The sequence below is a fragment of the Labeo rohita genome, chromosome 8, assembly GCF_022985175.1.
Source record: "Labeo rohita strain BAU-BD-2019 chromosome 8, IGBB_LRoh.1.0, whole genome shotgun sequence".
NCBI lineage: Eukaryota > Metazoa > Chordata > Actinopteri > Cypriniformes > Cyprinidae > Labeo > Labeo rohita.
In genome coordinates, this window is record NC_066876.1 from 27,225,499 (window position 1) to 27,237,834 (window position 12,336).

At 35.3% G+C, this 12,336-nt stretch overlaps 1 protein-coding gene across 9 annotated transcripts in view; it reads left to right on the forward strand.

The window, feature by feature from the left end:
- The window catches only part of atp2b3a (ATPase plasma membrane Ca2+ transporting 3a), a 36,505-nt gene that overhangs the window by 14,840 nt on the left and 9,329 nt on the right, over positions 1–12,336 (forward strand). For 6 of the 9 annotated variants that reach the window (XM_051116717.1, XM_051116720.1, XM_051116723.1 and 3 more), the window contains exons 6-17: positions 2,699–2,827; positions 3,116–3,181; positions 3,380–3,418; positions 4,822–4,986; positions 7,359–7,573; positions 7,706–7,948; positions 8,105–8,346; positions 9,793–10,027; positions 10,190–10,369; positions 10,830–10,917; positions 11,190–11,296; positions 11,718–11,909. In XM_051116717.1, the coding sequence (XP_050972674.1) occupies positions 2,699–2,827; positions 3,116–3,181; positions 3,380–3,418; positions 4,822–4,986; positions 7,359–7,573; positions 7,706–7,948; positions 8,105–8,346; positions 9,793–10,027; positions 10,190–10,369; positions 10,830–10,917; positions 11,190–11,296; positions 11,718–11,909 (1,901 nt within the window). The remainder of the gene's footprint in view (positions 1–2,698; positions 2,828–3,115; positions 3,182–3,379; positions 3,419–4,821; positions 4,987–7,358; positions 7,574–7,705; positions 7,949–8,104; positions 8,347–9,792; positions 10,028–10,189; positions 10,370–10,829; positions 10,918–11,189; positions 11,297–11,717; positions 11,910–12,336) is intronic. The other 3 variants (XM_051116719.1, XM_051116721.1, XM_051116725.1) reach the window with 1 other exon arrangement.

A 12,336-nucleotide genomic window follows, 5' to 3' on the forward strand; every position in this document is an offset into this window, starting at 1 on the left:
ATGCGACTATGAAAAAATATTTAGGAGGACCAGTGCGACCAACCAGCATATTTGTGTTTGTGCTGAGGGGAGCTTCAGAGGTTTCGATGTGTTTTTGCAGCGTTGAGTAATGTATCACAGACATATCTCACGAATCCTTTCATTAAGTGTAGAGAGAGTGTAAATAAGAGATTCATTGTGCAGTGTAGAGAGCTTCATTGATTATAATTGAACTTTGTGAAAACGCAATGAACTAAGATAAGTGAAAACTTTTAATGATTTTTAAGGGAGTTTATAAACGAAATTTAATACAACAGTTAAATAAAGAAGAAGTTAATATTAAGTGACTTAGGTTGTCTGACTATAACACTGTTGCCTGATTTAGCTGTTTCGTCGTCAAAAATAGCTTGAAACAAGTCACAACTGAGCTGCTGCGCATCGTCATTCAAACACAGCTATGTTTTGTTTATGAATGAACGTGCGTTTCTAAACGAATCTAGTGAGTCAGTGATTCAGTTTCCCATGCATAGACAGTCACTTGCTTTATTCCTGAATGAATCAGCCGTTTGAATGAATCAAATGAATGAATGATTCAGTAATTAAATCAGTGACTTGCCGCCACCTGCTGGCAGTTTTAGTTTCATTTTTAAAATATCTTTTCAGTTATTTAAATCATTTAATATTTCTATATTCAAAATGTTATATTTACAACATTAATCTAAACATGAATTTATGAATTTGATTGCACTCATGCCACCTCTGAGCCTCATTAAATATATGAACATACACCTACAAGCCACTTTTGTGTTCTTCTGTGCCACGTCTGTCGTACAAATTAATTTTGTTAATACTGTTTTCATTTTATTGGTAACTTATTCTTATTCTGCTTGTTCTTATTCTGTTGTTTTAATTAGAAATTTTAAAAAGCTTGTAAGATATTATTTAAAAAAAAATTGGCATAAAAGATGACATAAGGTTAGAAAAATGCTATTGTTAATGACAAAAATCACTGTAAGGAGTCAAATATCACCTCGTAATGGGAAGGCTAATTTTTGATCTTATTTTTTGATTATTAATTAGAAGGTGCTCTTTTTGGCTATGTGCCTAACTTTTTTTTTAAGTTAGGAGCACAAGTGCTCATAAAAAGAAAAGTAAGCGTAGAGCCCTGAGGTAGCACCAGTAGCTTACTGAGTGCGATCATTTCATGTCATCAAAATAATGACGCCACCCATAGTCCAAAATATATAGAAAACGATATGGAATTGTTTTAAATAACGCAAGTCTTTAATGTTTTTTTTTTAACTACGTATTTCAGTAAGAGATATAATTTGCGCTATATTAAGCCATGCAAGTCTTAATACCCGGGGCTCCCTTTAAAAGTTTTCAAAATCCTAAACTTTTATGGTTATTTTTAGGTTTAAATAAATAAAAAACAATTTATTTTTTGATGTAATCTCATATGATATATGATGGTAGATTAAAGTATAGTGGTACTGGATCAGTTCCAGCCTGTGCAGTCAGTTCTTAAGGTCATTGAGGAGGTGGATGGCCTGAGGGAGAACTTGTTTTGAAGGCAGGAGGTTCTTAATTTAAAACTGCTTTGATTTATCAGGATGAATTTTGAAAAATCTAGTGAAACTCTTGTGCAAGCTAAGATGCTGTCTCAATAAGGATTTCTTGCTGCATATGGTAGCTAGTTTCCATAAACCTGTTTTGTTCCTTGTTTTGTTGACAAGCATTTTTGTCGTTCATCAGTGTGTGCAATTAATCATCAAGGGGTGCATATTATTTTCTTAGTCATCATGGGAGAGGCATATCTTCTCAACATGTATGTTTGAAGGCTTCTGTTGTGAAGAAGGAAATGCATGCTGTACAAAATAATTGTCTTAATCAGTAATTTTGTCTTGTTTATCTCTGGAAAAAAAAATCTCACTGGCAATAGACATAAACCTCACCAAAGGCAAATGTAAGTGTAACAAATTATTTTGGATTATTTGGATTTTATTTATGCAGTTTTTCTTTTTAAATGTGCTCTGATTTTTCTTGAAAACAAGACAAAATACTGGTAAAGAAAGCGAGAATTAATGTGCACTGAATCTGGGAACAAAGAAGCAATCTGGTTCAGTTTAATTGTATTACACGCTAAAAGGCAAGGCCATGGGGGAGGCTTCAGCTTTAATTTTGATCCTTGGTTCAGACAAGTGCAGGGGCTAGTGTGAGCACAACAAATAGCAACAAATACATTACACAAGGCTATCCGTGACTCATACAATTAATTGAGCAATGATGAAATAACAGTATAGGCTTGTATTTCCCCTCAACCTCACTTTAAGATGACAAAATCCTGTAGATTAAGTAGCTGTTCTACAATAAAGCTGTTTATTATATGAATTTAAAAGATTTTTATGACCCCTGTAATTCCTTGAAATCATTGTTTGTAGAAACTGTTACATGTAATTAGTTGTTCTAGATCACCTGAGCTTCTAGTCGTTTATGAAAGGTTTTTATGTTGAAAATACTGTATGTGTTAAAATGAATACTGACGTAGTTTATTCAATAGCTATCCATTTTGAGTCACAAGATGGCGCCAATACGCTATTTTAATTTGCATAAGTGTGAACAATTTTGAGAGGCTGCAGAGTGGAATAAAAGAGTTGTGAAGAAATTGTTGAAAATATATATTACTATAAATGTCATCTTTATGTTTTACAAAATTCAGGCACTCATGTAATGGAGGGCTCGGGGAAAATGTTGGTGACCGCTGTAGGTGTCAACTCTCAAACGGGAATCATCTTTACCCTCCTGGGGGCTGGAGAGATAGAGGAAGAGAAGAAAGACTGCAAGAAAGGTTGGCTTCTGTCAGTATTTTCTACATTATTAAAAACTGAGCATCATTTAACATGTACATCTTGAAAGAAAAATCCATTTTGCTTGAATACCCACACAGAATTATCCAGATGCACAATGTCTAACGGTCTGGGTCAATTCTATTTCAATGCATTGAAATGCTTGGAAATGTTGCTCACTCATTTGAGTTGATTTTTCATTGCTTTTGTTCAGCATTTAGGTTTTGTTTTATGTCTTTACATACCACCTTCGTTTTTGTCCTATCCTCTGTTTCCAACAATTCTGTCAGAGGTCAATAGTAATTCATCCACGCAGTTCCCCAGTGTTGAAGCCAAAGAACACAACATCATAAATGGTAGGTGATATTCACAATAGAGAGATGACTCATAAATAGACATCCTGGTTTTAACTCTCCATATCTGTCAAATATTATCCCTCCATGTTTTATGTTTTCTTTCTCATGCACTTTATTGTTCTCTCATGTCAGCTACATTGACCTCAGGCTGCAGAAGCGATATTTGTTTTGTTTAAACGTCTGCATTAACTTTCACAGGGAAACAAGACGGGACCCTGGAGAACAATCAAAACAAAGGTGACTTTCAGAACTGATTTAGAATCGAGTTACGATCACTTTTGAGAGGCATGTTCAGATAGATTTATGGTGAGAGAAAATCATTATTATTAGAGTGAACAACTGCATACTGCTCGGTATACACTGCCTTTATTAAGAATTTTATATATTAATATGTGACCTTGGACCACAAACCAGTCATAAGGATCAGTTTTTTGAAATTAAGATTTATACGTAATCTGAAAGCTGATAAATAAGCTTTCCATTCATGTATGTGTTTGTTAGGATAGGACAATATTTGGCCGAGATACAACTATTTGAAAATCTGAAAAAAACTAAATATTGAGAAAATCGCCTTTAAAGTTGTTTAAATGAAGTTCTTAGCAATGCATATTACTCATCAAAAATTAGGTTTTGATATATTTACAGTAGAAAATTTACAGTGTCTACATGGAACATGATCTTTACTTAATATCCTAATGATTTTGGCATAAAAGATTAATCTATAATTTTGACACATACATATATATTGTTCCAATATATATCCATGCTACTTATGACTGGTTTTGTGGTGCAGGGTCACATATGTCAGATACAGATATTGTGCATACTGTGTGCTGTATACATATTGCAAGCTGCAAAAAAGTGTGTTGTTTGCCATTCTGTGTAGTTTGCTATTTCTAATGTTTTTAACACTTGAAAGTTCACTTCCAAAACAAAGATTCGCATATAACGTACTCACCCCCTTGTCATCCAAGATGTTCATGTCTTCCTTTCTTCAGTCGTAAAGAAATTTTTTGAGGAAAACATTACAGCATTTTTCTCCATATAATGGACTGATATGGAGCCCTGATTTTGAACTTCCAAAATGCAGTTTAAATGTGGCTTCAAACGATCCCAAATGCGGTTGTAAATGATCCCAGCCGAGGAAGAAGGGTCTTATCTAGCGAAACGATCTCTTATTTTCATTAAAAAAAAAAATACAATTTAAATACTTTTTAATCTCAAACGCTCGTCTTGCCTTTCTTTCCATGAACTCTGTGTATTCTGGCTCAAGACTGTTAGGGTATGTCGAAAAACTCCAATCGTATTTTCTCCCTCAACTTCAAAAATCATTTCAAAATCATCCTACATCGCTGCAGAAGTGCCGACCCAGGCAAGTGAACATGCAAAGAAGATCAAAGATCCCTTAACAAAAAAGGGAAAACAGCGATATAGAACGATTTTGAAGTTGAGGGAGAACATGAGATGGGAGTTTTTCAACATACAACTGCATTTGGGATTTGGAATCATTTCTTTACGACTGAAGAAAGGAAGACATGACGGGGGGTGAGTACATTATATGTCAATCTTTGTTTTGGAAGTGGACTTCTCCTTTAACTATAATTCTCCTTGCCTGATCACTTTGTCTCCGCCCGCTATAGCTAAGAAACAGGATGAGGCTGTTGCCATGGAGATGCAGCCTCTGAAGAGTGCAGAAGGTGGGGAAGTGGAGGAGAAAGAGAAGAAAAAAGCCAGTGTGCCCAAGAAGGAAAAATCAGTTCTTCAGGGCAAACTCACTAAGCTAGCAGTGCAAATCGGGAAAGCAGGTAGGGTCTAATGTTAGGTTAAGTTCTTCTGATCATATTGACTTGCGAAGTCAAGCATTATTTTTACTCATACTTAGTGATAGGAGTTTTACTGAACCTCTAAGTACACAATACACCATTTTTTTTAAAAGAAATTATAACTTTTATTAAAGAAATTGTTTACCCAAAAATGAAAATTACACCATGATTTACTCACCCTCCAACCATCCTAGGTTTATATGACGTTCTTCTTTCAGACGAATACAATCAGAGTTATATTAAAAAATATCCTGGCTTTTGCAAGCTTTATAATGGCAGTGAATGGCTGTTGAGATTTTGAAGTCCAATAAAGTGCATGTATCCATCATAAAAAGGACTCCACACTCCAGGAGGATTAATAAAGGCCTTCTGAAGCAAATTGATGTGTTTGTGTAAGAAAAATATCCATATTTAAAACTTTAGAAACACTTATCTCTAGTTTCCGGTAACTGCTGTACGCATATTCATCAGAAAGGGGCGTTCCAGTGGATGATGTAGGACATACGTGTCACGTAAGCTCCAGTGAGAATATGCTGGTCTTGCGAGAACTACGTTTAGTTTACAGCAAAGGAAAACCTGTCTCCTCTTGGCTTATGTCGAAATTAGGGCTGCCCCTAATAGTCAACTAACATTTCGTCGACGAGAAGAGGCTTGGTCGACCAAAATTGTATTAGTCGCTTAGTTGCAGGAAAAATCCACAGGAAGTGGCGAAGTCGCACAGTCTGTGGTAATATAATTCATCAGGCTGGACATCCAAATGCTCACCTATCTTTCATTGACTTAAAGTATGGCTTATTATCTGAAATACTGTATGTAAATACTAGCAACTTTACATGGTCACTCACATCTAATGTTAACATAGAAAAATGTGTGCTATTGAAGTGTCTGTACTGAGTGTGAAGGCTAAATGGTAGCGTGCTCACTGCATGATAGATGGAGGTGCTTGTGCGCTCACTTGCTCTTAAAATACTTTTTAAGTAGTCATTTTTGATCATACAGATAATCTGTAAAGACTCTATGTTTATTTGTGTTCCCTCACAATAACAACAAAACATTGCACTTTTGTAAAATAATGAAAGCAAACAGGATGCACTTTCTGCTCTCGGTTTCTCTGAAATTGAGCATGTCAAGAAAACGAAATAACTGAAACTCTGTGTATACTGGCCTTACAGACATGAAAAATATATCTGTAGAGAGCAAAATATCTACTTTTAAATGAATCAATTCAAATGGAAAACAGATATTCTCAGATTGTGTAATCCGTATGAAACGTGCATGCAGGCACATCACTACTGCGGAGATGACGAGTCAGTGTCTGCAACTTCATTTCTTAAGCTGAAAACAAAGAAAGCACTAGTTAATCAATAAATTATTAAAATGTTAATGCAGCCCTCCTCTCTGTTTTTCCATGACACATTCATAATCATTACTTCTGCCGGTGTACTGTGGCAAGCTTTATGCATGTGCTTGAGTGCTTATTAGGCTCTGTAGACAATTATAGGCTCATTCTTATGATTTAAATGGTTTATTAATAAACATGCGACAAGTCGACTAATGCTTAAAATGAACGACTACTAGTCAACCAGAAAAATCTTTAGTCGAGGTGCAGTCCTAATTGAAATCCTCTGACATTTTTCTTTACAAATCCTCGTTTTGTACTTCTAATTTGTGACTTGTGTTTTGATTTGCTCTCTCTGTGCTTTATGCACTTTACTTTGGAGTGCGGAGTACTTTTTATGATGGATGGATGCACTATACACCTAGGATGGCTTGAGGATGAGTAAATCATGGGGTAATTTTCATTTCTGGGTGAAATGTCCCTTTAAGAAGGAAGGCATTAAATTGTAAAAAGAACAGTTGGTCTCTTTCTCAATTCAATGTTTTTGTACCACTCAAAATTTGTATTTTATTACATCAAGTGGGTATTCCGAAGGTGTTTGCTTGATTAAAAAAATGGGGTTATTTAGATTGATTTAACATTTTTATAGGAATCATGCATAACATAAGTGACAGTAAGGGATCTATAAAGTTACAAAATATTTATATTTCAAATAAATGCTGTTCTTTTTAATGTTCTGTTCATCAAAGAAACCAGAAAAAATATTTAATGGTTTCCACAAAAATATTACACAGCACAACTACTGTTGATGATAATAACAGATGTTTACTGAGCACTTGAATGATTTCTGAAGGATAATGTGACACTGAAGACTGGAGTAATGACTGCTGAAAATACAGCTTTGCCATAAAAGGAGAAATTTTAATTTTACAATTTTTAAATATGAAATTAAAGTTATTTTAAATTGTAATGTGTTCTAACTTCGCTAAGCATTCAGATGTGTGATTTATTTCAGGTCTGGTGATGTCCGCCATCACTGTGATTATCCTGATGCTGTACTTTGTGATCGAAACGTTCGTCATTCAGGGACGGGTCTGGCTGACAGAATGCACACCTATTTATGTGCAGTACTTTGTCAAATTCTTCATCATTGGAGTTACAGTTCTGGTGGTGGCTGTGCCAGAGGGTTTGCCATTGGCTGTCACCATATCATTGGCCTACTCTGTAAAGGTAAGTCAGAAATTAATAATCAGTATTTTCTGAAAAGTTATGTTGAAGAATGCAGCTGTTTTTGTAACGTTGAGTCATGGAAGTGTCATTTACACACGTTTTAACACTGTTCCTATCAATGCCTTTCCACAGAAAATGATGAAGGACAATAACCTGGTGCGTCATTTGGACGCATGTGAGACTATGGGCAATGCCACGGCGATTTGCTCAGATAAAACAGGGACCCTCACCACTAACCGGATGACAGTAGTGCAGATTTACATAGGGGACCAGCACTTCCGCGACATCCCAAGACCAGACCAGATTAACCCAAAGACACTGGAGCTCATTACCAGTGCTATTGCCGTGAACTGCGCCTACACCTCCAAAATAATGGTGAGAGGACTTTAGTAAAAGGCTCTAAACTTTAGCAGTAAACCTTTGCAGTAAACCATGAGAGAAGCCATGAATTACAGTGAATTCAGTATAGTTTATGACTGTCATTTCATCCTTTCATTTTATTCTTCCACTCTCTTCACCTCTTCCTCCCAGGCTGCAGATAAGGAAGGTGGGCTGCCCAAACAAGTGGGTAATAAGACAGAATGTGCTCTGCTGGGACTCGTGCTGGACCTGAAGCAAGACTACCAAGCTGTGAGAGAGCAGATCCCAGAAGAGAAGCTCTATAAAGTCTACACTTTTAATTCTGTCAGAAAATCCATGAGCACCGTCATTCAGATGCCTGATGGAAGCTTCCGCTTATACAGCAAAGGAGCCTCTGAGATCCTGCTCAAAAAGTAAATGATGTTGTCTATTGTCTTTCTGTTTGTCAAAGAATCCTGAAAAGAGACACTGTATCACAGTTTTCCCACTTTATTAAGCAGCACAACTGTTTTCAACATTAATAATAATAGGAAAAGTTTCCTGAGCAGCAAAGGAGCATATTAGAATGATTTCTGAGGGATCATGTGACACTGAAGACTGGAGGTAATGGCTATGGAAAATTCTGTTTTGCCATTAGAGGAATAAATTGTTTTAAAATATAATGAAATAATAAGAAATAAGTTAAAATATTTCACAGTATTGCTATTTTAACTGCAACCATTAACAAGAGTCTTTCAAAAAAAAAAAAACTACTTATCTCAGCTTTTTAAAGTGTATTTTCAGTTATACCATATATTGTAATATTTAGTTCTGAACATTTTGCAAAGGTTAAGCATCTTATTTCAATGGACATTTGTTAAAAATGTTCAAATTAAGGACTACTACTTTCTTCAAAGCCTTATTGTGACTCTGGACCACAAAACCAGTCTTAAGTAGCACGGGTATATTTGTAGCAATATCTATCAGTACATTGTATGGGTCAAAATTATAGATTTTTCTTTTATGCCAAAAATCATTCGGATATTAAGTAAAGATCATGATCCATTAAGATTTTTTAAATTTCCTACCATAAATATATAAAAACTTTGAAAGTTTTTGAATATGCATTGCTAAGAACTTCATTTTGACAACTTTAAAGGCAATTTTCTCAATATTTTGATTTTTTTGCACCCTCAGAAGATTTTCAAATAGTTGTATCTCGGCCAAATATTGTCCTATCCTAACAAACCAATAATAAATAGAAAGCTTATTTATTAGGATATATCAGATGATGTATACATCTCAATTTCCAAAAACTGACCCTTATGACTGGTTTTGTGGTCCTGGGTAACAATTTATATCTAACTTGTGGAACGTGCCAAATAAAACTGAAAAATAAAATTAGTCTTGATAAATAACCCATATTTAAAGGGTTAGTTCACCCAAAAATAAAAAAAAATCTGTCATTTAATACTCACCCACATGTCATTCCAAACCCATAAGACCTTTGTTCATCTTCAGAACACAAATTAAGATATTTTTGATGAAATGGAGATTTTATTTTTTGTTGTTGTTGTTGTTGTTGTTTTCTTTGCACACAAAAACTATTCTCGTAGCTTCATAAAATTAAGGTTGAACTACTGATGTCACATGAACCATTTCTAATATACTTACTACCTTTCTGGAGCTTTGAACGTGTCAGTTGCATTGCTGTCTATGCAGGGTCAGAAAATTAATAGCATGCAGTTCGTCTAAAAATATTTCTAAAAACGAACCAATACAAGTGTTTATTTTGCACCTCACCTTTTAACTAGTTTCTGGGTAAATTTTAAAAAGTGTAGTCTTTAAAAAAAAATTAAACAGTTCTGCCTTCATCCCAGGTGCTCGTTCATCTTGGCACGTGATGGCGAAGTTCGAGCTTTTAGGCCACGGGACAGAGATGAGATGGTGAAGAAAGTGATTGAACCAATGGCATGCGATGGCCTTCGTACAATTTGCGTCGCTTACCGGGAGCTCCCAGCTGACCCCATGCCGGACTGGGACAACGAGACAGACATTGTCTCCAACCTTACCTGCATCACAGTGGTCGGCATCGAAGACCCTGTTCGACCTGAGGTATAGCGACCAGATTTATTTCTTGGATGTGTGTGTAATCTCTTAGTTCTTAGTCTGTAACCTTTGAAAATCATTTATCTTAAGAAGTTCTAAGATGCTGTTTCTGAGGAATATTTATAATACTGCTATCTGTTCTGGTTTGCTAATTATAATTCCAATCAGGTCCCAGATGCCATCAGAAAGTGCCAACGAGCAGGCATCACTGTGCGTATGGTGACGGGTGACAACATAAACACTGCACGTGCCATCGCTGCCAAGTGTGGCATCATCCATCCTGGCGATGACTTCCTGTGTATGGAAGGGAAGGACTTCAATAGGCGAATCAGGAATGAGAAGGGAGAGGTATGGAGCTGCAGGAACTATTTCTATTTAAATCTTTATTGCTTTATTGCGAAATCCTTACTGCAAAATTTCATTAAAAAAAAACATAACTTGCACAAATATAGCATTAAAAATGAAATGCTAAAAATATCTAAATGAGTGATTATATATGTGTTAAACTGATCAAAAGTGACAGTAAAGACAATGTTACTTTTTTTTAAATAAATGCTGTTCTGTTGAACTATTCACCAAAGAATCCTGAAAAAAGTATCACATTTTCCACAAAAATGATTAGTCTATTAAAATAGAATTTCAAATAATATTTAAATAATAATATTTCACAATGTTACTGTTTTGCTGTATGTTTAAGTAAATTCATGCTATGTGAGCGTAAGACTCGCATAGCATGTTTGCTTTTTTTTTTTTTAATTCAAAAATCCTAGTGACGCCAAACTTTATAATGTTTATAATTTTTTCACAGATTGAGCAAGAGCGAATTGACAAAATTTGGCCCAAGCTCCGAGTTCTTGCTCGTTCCTCCCCTACAGACAAACACACACTAGTCAAAGGTGAGTCTCTCCCTTAGTTGCATTTATACCTTTTTCCCCGTGGGTATGCTTACTTCTGCTTAATGGAATTCTCTCATAATCGCCTACAGTAAAATGTCAAAGTGTCATGATGACATTTATGCTGACTTTAGCAGAGATAACAAGCTCTTTCTGATTTCAGTGATGATTTTTTTCAGCATTTTGGCCAACTTTACATTGCAACTGTTTTGGTCTCGAATCAATTATTAGTTTTTTTTTTTTTTTTTTTAACTTTGTGTGTGCCTTGTGTTCAGGTATCATAGACAGCACCATTGTAGAACAAAGGCAGGTGGTTGCAGTCACCGGTGACGGCACAAATGATGGACCTGCTCTGAAGAAAGCTGATGTGGGGTTTGCAATGGTGAGAAGATCCATCCATATTTTAAGATATGTCAGAGCAAGATATTTTCAGTTAAGACAGCTCAAGCATATATTTTAGTCTGAGACCAGCTTTAAGCCTTGTCTGTAAAGAAAGTGTAATAATAAACTCCAGCTGAATCTAAATGTGAGACATTCAGAGCAGATGAATGTTGCTTTTATACTGAAGGTTTTGGTTAGGCTCTGGTTCAGTTGACAGTAAAGCTTGTTTTTTTGATTAGTATGAATCCCATCAAGTTCATCTGAAAAGTTTATATGAAAAGCTGTACATATCAGCTGGAATACACAAGTGTGAAAGCAAATTGTAATTCTTATTTTTTAAACTCAATATTAAATTGAAACACACCAGATATAATGATGTGTGAATGTTCAAAAATAGTAATGGGATTTTTCTGTTTGCATAGGGCATTGCTGGTACAGATGTGGCCAAAGAAGCCTCTGACATCATCCTAACGGATGATAACTTCTCCAGCATAGTAAAGGCTGTGATGTGGGGACGGAATGTGTATGACAGCATCTCCAAGTTCTTACAGTTTCAGCTCACAGTGAATGTGGTGGCTGTCATAGTAGCCTTCACTGGTGCTTGCATCACCCAGGTACATGCGTATGCTTTTATATGTTTTCACACTTCTGTTCAATAAGTTGTACAATAAGGGGTCCATAAAGTTTTTTTTTTTTCTTACGTTTTCTTTTATTCAGCAAGGATGTGTTACATTGGTCAAAGTGATGTTACAAAATATTTGTTTCAAATAAATATTGTACTTTTGAACTTTTTATTCATTAAAGAATCCTGACAATATATATATCACACTTTGCAAAAAAAAAAAAAATATTAAGCATCACAACAGTTTTCAAGAGCATCAAATCAGTATTTTAGTATGATTTCTGAAGGATCATGTGACACTAAAGACTGGAGTAATGATGCTGATTTTTAATGTTTTTTAAAGAAGTCTTTTCTGCTCACCAAGCCTACATTTATTTGATCCAAAGAACAGCATAAACAGTAAAATGTTGGAATATTTT